Source organism: Lolium rigidum, chromosome 5 (assembly GCF_022539505.1).
Source record: "Lolium rigidum isolate FL_2022 chromosome 5, APGP_CSIRO_Lrig_0.1, whole genome shotgun sequence".
Taxonomy (NCBI): domain Eukaryota; kingdom Viridiplantae; phylum Streptophyta; class Magnoliopsida; order Poales; family Poaceae; genus Lolium; species Lolium rigidum.
Genome location: NC_061512.1, coordinates 250,432,379 through 250,441,628, shown reverse-complemented (window position 1 = coordinate 250,441,628; position 9,250 = coordinate 250,432,379). Strand labels below are relative to the sequence as shown.

General features: G+C 43.5%; 1 protein-coding gene across 1 annotated transcript; it reads left to right on the top strand.

Annotated features, from left to right (window-relative positions):
- Positions 1 to 5,152: 5,152 nt before the first annotated feature.
- Positions 5,153 to 8,839, top strand: LOC124653658. Its single transcript, XM_047192727.1, has 5 exons — positions 5,153 to 5,475; positions 5,692 to 5,798; positions 7,119 to 7,931; positions 8,005 to 8,148; positions 8,265 to 8,839. The coding sequence occupies exons 1-5, from the start codon at positions 5,409 to 5,411 to the stop codon at positions 8,652 to 8,654; spliced, it is 1,521 nt and encodes a 506-aa protein (XP_047048683.1). The 5' UTR covers positions 5,153 to 5,408; the 3' UTR covers positions 8,655 to 8,839.
- The last annotated feature ends 411 nt before the right edge of the window (positions 8,840 to 9,250 follow it).

The following is a 9,250-nucleotide window of genomic DNA, read 5'->3' as shown; positions in this document are numbered from 1 at the left end:
CTCAAGTATTTGGATGCATGAGAAGTATTCCCTCTCGATACAAGGTTTAGGCTAGCAAGGTTATTTGAAACAAACACAAGGATGAACTGGTGCAGCAAAACTCACATAAAAGACATATTGTAAACATTATAAGACTCTACACCGTCTTCCTTGTTGTTCAAAACTCAATACTAGAAATTATCTAGACTTTAGAGAGACCAATTATGCAAACCAAATTTTAGCATGCTCTATGTATTCTTCACTAATAGGTGCAAAGTATATGATGCAAGAGCTTAAACATGAGCACAACAATTGCCAAGTATCACATTACCCAAGACATTATAGCAATTACTACATGTATCATTTTCCAATTCCAACCATATAACAATTTAACGAAGAGGAAACTTCGCCATGAATATTATGAGCTAAGAACACATGTGTTCATATGAACCGACGGAGCGTGTCTCTCTCCCACACAAGCATGATGTAATCCAATTTATTCAAACAAAAACAAAAACAAAAGCACACGAGACGCTCCAAGTAAAGCACATAAGATGTGGCCGAATAAAAATATAGTTTCAGGGGAGGAACCTGATAATGTTGTCGATGAAGAAGGGGATGCCTTGGGCATCCCCAAGCTTAGACGCTTGAGTCTTCTTAATATATGCAGGGGTGAACCACCGGGGCATCCCCAAGCTTAGACTTTTCACTCTTCTTGATCGTAGTATATCATCCTCCTCTCTTGACCCTTGAAAACTTCCTCCACACCAAACTCGAAACAACTCATTAGAGGGTTAGTGGACAATAAAAATTAACATGTTCAGAGGTGACACAATCATTCTTAACACTTCTGGACATTGCATAAAGCTACTGGACATTAATGGATCAAAGAAATTCATCCAACATAGCAAAAGAGGCAATGCGAAATAAAAGGCAGAATCTGTCAAAACAGAACAGTCCGTAAAGATGGATTTTATTAGGCCACCAGACTTGCTCAAATGAAAATGCTCAAATTGAATGAAAGTTGCGTACATATCCGAGGATCACTCACGTAAATTGGCATAATTTTCTGAGTTACCTACGAGAGAATTAGACCCAGATTCGTGACAGCAAAGAAATCTGTTTCTGCGCAGTAATCCAAATCTAGTACTTACTTTACTATCAAAGACTTTACTTGGCACAACAAAACACAAAACTAAGATAAGGAGAGGTTGCTACAGTAGTAAACAACTTCCAAGACACAAATATAAAACAAAGAAGTTCTTTCTTTTTAGCCATTAAGATGGGCTCAGCAGTTTTAATGATGCACTCGCAAGAAATAGTAGTTGAAGCAAAAGAGAGCATCAAGGGGCAAATTCAAAACACATTTAAGCCTAACATGCTTCCTATGCATAGGAATCTTGTAAATAAACAAGTTCATGAAGAGCAAAGTAACAAGCATAGGAAGATAAAACAAGTATAGCTTCAAAAATTTCAGCACATAGAGAGGCATTTTAGTAACATGAAAATTTCTACAACCATATTTTCCTCTCTCATAATAACTTTCAGTAGCAACATGAGCAAACTCAACAACATAACTATCACATAAAGCATTCTTATCATGAGTCTCATGCATAAAATTATTACTCTCCACATAAGCATAATCAATTTTATTAGTTGTAGTGGGAGCAAATTCAACAAAGTAGCTATCATTATTATTCTCATCAAGTGTAGGAGGCATAGTATAATCACAACAAAATTCACTCTCCATAGTAGGTTGTACCAAAAGACCACTATTATTATCATCACAAATAGGAGGCAAGGTATCATCAAAGAAAATTTTCTCCTCAATGCTTGGGGGACTAAAAATATCATGAAAACCAGCTTCCCCAAGCTTAGAACTTTCTATATCATTATCAACAATGGTGTTCAAAGCGTTCATACTAATATTACTACCAGCATGCAAATAAGATTCCATAGGTTTTTTAATTTTCGCATCAAACAATCCATGTTTTAAATCAGGAAATAGAATAAGAAGCTCACTCTTGTACATTATGCCAAACTAGTGTAAACAAGAAACAACAAGATGCAATTGCGGGATCTAAAGGAAATAGCTTTGAGCACACACACAACGGCGCCGGAAAAATACTTTACACGAGACCGTAGTATGAGAGCCTTTTACCTTTCCTCCCGAGCAACGGCGCCAGAAAAGTGCTTGATGTCTACGTTCCCCCTCCTTTCCTATAGACAGTGTTGGGCCTCCAAGAGCGAGAGGTTTGTAGAACAGCGAGCAAGTTTCCCTTAAGTGGATACCCAAGGTTTATCGAACTCGGGGAGGAAGAGGTCAAAGATATCCCTCTCATGCAACCCTGCAACCACAAAGCAAGAAGTCTCTTGTGTCCCCAACACACCTAATAGGTGCACTAGTTCGGCGAAGAGATAGTGAAATACGGGTGGTATGAATAAGTAGTAGCAACGGCACCGGAAAAGTGCTTTGCCCGGGACGAGTAAACAAGCGAGTAGTAACGCAGCGATAGTAACGCAGTAAAACGAGTAAACAAGCAGCAACAACGGTATTTAGGAACAAGGCCTAGGGATTACACTTTCACTAGTGGACACTCTCAACATTGATCACATAACGGAATAGATAAATGCATACTCTACACTTTTGTTGGATGATGAACACATTGCGTAGGATTACACGAACCCTCAATGCCGGAGTTAACAAGCTCCACAATAATGCTCATGTTTTAGTAACCTTTAGTGTAAGATAGATCAACGAGACTAAACCAAGTACTAGCATAGCATGCACACTTGTCACCTTCATGCATATGTAGGAGGAATAGATCACATCAATATTATCATAGCAATAGTTAACTTCGCAATCTACAAGAGATCATGATCATAGCATAAACCAAGTACTAACACGATGCACACACTTGTCACCTTTGCACACGTGCAGGAGGAATAAACTACTTTAATAACAAATCACTAGAGTAGCACATAGATAAATTGTGATACAAAACATGTTGCAATCATAAAGAGATATAAATAAGCACCTCACTATGCCATTCAACATTGAGTAAGTATTCTGTGAAATATGGCCTAAGAGACCCACACGGTGCACACACTTGTCACCTTTACACACGTGGGACAAGGAGTCTCCGGGAGATCACATAAGTAAAACTCACTTGACTAGCATAATGACATCTAGATTACAAGCATCATCATATGAATCTCAATCATGTAAGGCAGCTCATGAGATTATTGTATTGAAGCACATAGGAGAGAGATGAACCACATAGCTACCGGTACAGCCCCGAGCCTCGATGGAGAACTACTCCCTCCTCATGGGAGCAGACGGCGGTGATGAAGATGGCGGTGGAGATAGCAGCGGTGTCGATGGAGAAGCCTTCCGGGGCACTTCCCGCTCCGGCGGGTGCCGGAACGAGAGACTCCTGTCCCCCGGATCTTGGCTTCGCGATGGCGGCGGCTCCGGAAGGTTTCGTGGTTTTCGTCGAACGCCCCGAGGTTTTTAGGTCGGGGGCTTTATATAGGCGGAGAGGCGGCGCGGGAGGGCTTCCGGAGGGCCCACACCCTAGGGGCGCGCCCCCTTGGCCGCGCCGGGGTGTGGTGTGGTGGCCCTGCCCCCTTCTCTGGCGGTTCTCGTGTGTTCGGATGCTTCCGGGTAAAATAGGAACACGGGCGTTGATTTCGTCCGATTCCGAGAATATTTCGTTACTAGGATTTCCGAAACCAAAAACAGCGAGAAACGAGAACTGGCACTTCGGCATCTTGTTAATAGGTTAGTTCCGGAAAATGCACGAATATGACATAAAGTGTGCATATAACATGTAGATAACATCAATAATGTGGCATGGAACACAAGAAATTATCGATACGTTGGAGACGTATCAGGGACACAAGAGACTTCTTGTATCTTAATTGCAGGGTTGCTTGAGAGGGATATCTTTGACCTCTACCTCCCTGAGTTCGATAAACCTTGGGTGATTCACTTAAGGGGAACTTGCTGCTGTTCTACAAACCTCTGCTCTTGGAGGCCCAACACTGTCTGCAGGAATAGAAGCGTGCGTAGATATCAACGACCATACACGAGCTGCAGTGCCTCTTATCGAAGGCCGTGCTCGAGCTATAGCGCCTCTACGGCATCACACGTAACCGCCCTCGCCATCATTGGGCACGACCGTCTTCAGACGAGATCCTACTCGACACCATGTCCACCGGACCGCTGTGCCTCTGAGCTACCGCATGATCTTGACGAGCTCAACCGGGATAAGATCAGCTTCTGCACCAACCCTCGGCCCAGCTTCGGTCGGTGCCGCCGCGGCTGAGCCCCCACCCCTCCCCCAATCCGGCCTGGACCGCCGTGTCCCCGTGCCCTCCACTCAGGCACTCACGCCCCTGTTCCCTTGGCGGAAGAAGCTCAGCAACGCCTGCGGCTCACTCGGGAAGGATGAGGCCTACATATGCTCGACGAGGTCGCGCGACGACGCAGGTCCACGGACGAGGTGGAAGGTAACGATGGCGACGAGGGCCGTCCGCCTCGCCGGATTCTCGCGCCGGTGTCTAGGCCCCCGATGCGCCGCCTAGAGCATGACCGTCCGGAGGCGCGGCAGAGTAGGGGAGGGGAACATTATCTATTTGGTAGTTTTGCATTTTAGCCCAGTTATTGTTAATTATACGAAATTATTTCATGTGAGCGGTATGCGGCTGAGATATGGGGTCCATGCAGTGCCAAGATAGCAAATACATAGTTGTACCATACACCAGTGATCTAGATGCCGTATATAATGAGTACACGTTATAATTCTAAAGTCGGTGACCGTATCAATTTAGGTCTCCAAATTTCGGTACTAACGATGCATTTTACTCTTTCTTTCGAAAACGTAGATGCAATCCTTTCGATTTCGATTTCTATACTTTTCTTTTGGAAACGTAGATGCAATCGTAAGGCCAAAGGTTTTTTATTCAAAGGAAATCGAAATAAGGGCAAAGTTGGCTTTTTCACGTACGGAGTACCAGTGTTTTTTGATATTTTTTCACGTTTTTCTTTGTGTAACTCTAAGAAAAACTTAATGTACAGTATTTTTCTGCAGCGGATAAACCAGATCGCGTCTCTTCCCAGATAAATACTCATCTACTGTATTAGGAACTCTCCTCTCCTCCCCCCACCCACCCTTTCTCTCTCTCTCTCTCCCCCATTTCCTCTCGGACCAGCCCCGCCGGCCGGCGGTTCGATTTCTTTCCATCACGCCGCCTTGTCCTACTCAATCACAGACTCCGATTCCGAGCGGGATTTCCTCCCTGTAGCGTTCGCCTTGTTGCTGGGCTGATGTCAATATATATACACACAGAGAGATCGATGGGGAGAAGAGAACAATAAGAGGAAAAACATCTTAGTACCCCTGATTTCTCAAATAGGTCGTGCCATGGGGCAGCTGGATCTCATACATCGGGAGCAGCGGGAGCAGCGGTTTCGCCAAATCCAGATCCGCGGTAAGCTGACTCTTATCCTTTCCTTGTGAGTGTTTTAAATTGGCCGGACAAAAAAGATTGCTTTTTTAAGGGGTCTCCAAGTCGATCCTTTTTACCTCCAAATCGCATCTGTTCTTAACGAAAGATGCGTGGTTTGGTTTGGGGTTTAGGGTGAAGGCGCTACAGAGGAACAACGCCGGTCTTGCCTGTACTTACCTGAACTATTTTCTGCTGCAGATGGATCCACCTCTTCATTGGCCATAAGGAAGGAGTCGCCTTGCCTACCAGATGAAGATTTCCATGATGGCAAAAGAAGGGGATATTCAGGGACGGAGCTTTCAGAGGTGCATCATGAATTTGAACGATAAACCTTTGCTAGTAGCTAAATGAAACCCTGCTTCATTGCAAACATTCCAACTGTTCCATATTTATTCTGCGGCAGAAAACCGTCGGTCATGACTCATGAGTCTACCCCTTGTTATTATCTGTTAAGGATCAAACAGCTATCTACCTTATCAGCCTGCTTCTGTTCCTTTTGACCCAGTGTCCAGCAGTCCAGCTGTTTGTTTATGCTTACCAGTGGGGAACTTGTCTCTTGCCTCTTCCACATCTACAGCATACCATTGTTCTCCAGCTCAGAACTAACTCTATATAGATCAAGTCACATATGTTTTCTCTTAAGGGGTCTTCCTCTATACTTTTTTCAACTCAACAAACACTCCATTCTGACATGTTCGTTCTTGCTAATGTCCAGAGTCTACGTACAGATTCAGTCTAACATAGGCTGCCCCTTTCTTAACCTCTGGAGATTTCTGATTGTAATGTTCAGCGTTGCATACTGACCAGTTACAACAGTAGTGCCTCCCTGTGATAAACTTTGTTCATTTTTTTTTTCGCGAGTACGCCGACGGCGTACCATATCTTTATAGAACTTTGTTCATTTTAAAAGCTGCTCTATAGAGCTTCCTCTGAGATACAATGAGGTTGCAATCAGCTTCAGAACTCCAAGTGCACATTAAGTATTTGGTTACTGACTTCACACTTTTGCACCAGACCACTGATAATGGCTGGTTCCAGTGCTAATGGTTACTTGTATTGAGCTGCATATATTCTTGTCATCGCCACTCTTTTACATGGTCTGTTCTCTTTGTTGTATCTTCTAATCCGCATGTATCTTACACAGCAGCCATCAAAACTGTCACATTCTATTACATAGGCTTTTCGACCCTTATCTAAAATGTACTATTCTACCATCTCCGAACTTACATGTTTTGATCTATTTCTTTGTTACATTGATGTATTATACTACCTCCGTCTGAAAATAGGTGTCTTAACTTTTTTAAAATACGGATGTATCTATAACTAAAATGCATCCTCATACATCCGTATCTAGACAAAAGTGAGACATCTATTTTAGACGGATGGAGTAGCATGCTTTTCTGCAATTGAACATCTACCATGCATCATGATTACACAAACGTCTGTGGACCAATATGATTGACTTAATAACACTACGGGAAAACAGCTTGTCTATGCAGTGCTCAATTTTGTAGAATTCTACTCCATATGCTTCTATTGACTTGCCCTCCCTGGCACTGGTGAAGGTGAACATTGGTTTTTACGATTCTAATGTTCTAACTCTTCTCCCATTCTTCTACATGCAGGACATTTGGTGTCATATACATTCCTTAATGACACCGCGAGACGCTGCCCGTGCTGCCTGCGTGTCTCGTGCGTTTCTATGCTCCTGGAGATGCTATCCCAACCTCATATTCAACACCAAAATAATGGGCATGTTGCAGGACAGAGGTTTCACCCACAGAGTTGATGACATTTTGAAAAAACACTCGGGCATCGGTGTGAAGACATTCGAGCTAGATTTCTCCCGTTGCGGCAAGCCCAAGGTCTATGAATATCTCCATGGGTGGCTTCAGATAGCGGTTACACCAGGCATCGAAAAACTTACCCTTTTGATGCCTGAGGACGAAGCTGTCAGCTTCCCTTGCCCTGTTTTGTCTGATGAGAATGGAAGCTCGATCCGGTATCTTCACCTTGTTCACTGTGCCTTCCGTCCTACAGATAACCTTGGTTGCTTGAGAAACCTGACGGAGCTACATTTTGATTGGGTTCGAATCACGGGGGACGAGTTAGGGTGCCTTCTTTCCAGCTGTGTTGCTTTGGAGCGGTTGAAACTCACTAGATGCCCCGAGATAACTTACATGAAGATACCTTCCTGGCTGCAGCGGCTCAGCTACCTGCAGGTGTTAGAGTGCCAAAGACTGCGGATGCTAAGGAATGAAGCTCCAAACATTTATAGTTTTCACTTTGAAGGTGACCGAGTAGAGGTCTCACTGGGAGAGTCATTGCGATTAAAGAACCTACATATGATATGTTACCGCTTCCTCCATTATGTACGCGAAGAGCTTCCATACAGTGTACCGAATCTTGAAACTCTTAACATATGTTCACATAGTGAGGTACATATACTAGAACCTTTTGTGGTTATTCATCACCTCGTAATATTAATTAACATGTTGTATCTTTATGCAGTTGGTCAATACAACTATGGCGTTCAGCCCTAGCAAGTTCCTCCACTTGAAACATGTGGGTATCTATATTATTGGGGCCTATGATTATTTTTCTCTGGTTTCTTTTCTTGATGCAGCTCCTTTATTGGAGACATTCGACCTGCGTGTAAGTCATTTGCCCATCCTGCAAATATTTTTTTAATGCACCCAGTCCTGCAAATATAACAAGTCTCGATGGTCTAACCATTAATTCAGGTTTTTAATTATTTTTTAAATCTTCAGGTAGTGGCATTTCAACATACCATCGGTGAATTGCTTTCTGACAATCCCTCGCAGCTACAGCAGATGGCAGGATACCATCATGACAAGCTCCAGAGAGTGAAGATATCTAGATTCTACTCTTGGAAGAGCTTGGTTGAGCTGACTTGCCATATTCTCAAGAATTCATCATCACTCGAGCGCCTTACATTGGACACCACCGATGATCGGTTTGATGCTGCTACTAGTAAGTGTTCTTATAACAGATCAGACAAATGCTCCTTCTTGGCTAAACCCATGGACGCCCATAAATCAGTCTTGGCAATCAGAAAACACATCAAGGGGAAAGTTCCCTCTACAGTTCAGCTAGATGTTGTGGAGCCTTGCAGCCGGTGCTACCCTGTTGAACTATAGTATGACACTAGAAGCTCTGGTGATCAAGGCTCTTTTCTTCCAGTACCCTAGTATTAGGTGTCCTGTTTTCTTTACATCGAGGAATGTTGCTTTCAGTCCAGGCCCATGTACGTAAACAACCATATGAATATCCATATGGATATCGATACCTAATAATAAAGTATGTACTGTTTCCTCCCGTCCAACACTTTTTTGGACTGATTTGCCCTCCCATAAATGTACATATTGCGCACTGTGCCAGTGGTGAGTTAAAAACGATTCTTCATCCTATGCTCATGAATGAGTGCGGTGGATAGATCGAGGGGACACTCGCCACAGGGATCTGTAGAAGGAGCACGATCGACTACCTCCACGCGCGGCCGGCCGAGCTCACTTGCGTGCGGTACATGACCCGGTTGGACTGGATCTGGGTGTGACAAAAAAATATTCCGAGGTTATTTTTGCAAAATAAAACTAGTAGATAGGATTTCACCTGCCACGTAGTCATGACAGGTGGGCCATAATAGTCAGAAAATGATTTCAAATGTCCAAATAATAAAATCAGTGCTCTTTATCACGAACATGTCCCAATAGTGGTAGTCATGTGACAAATAAAA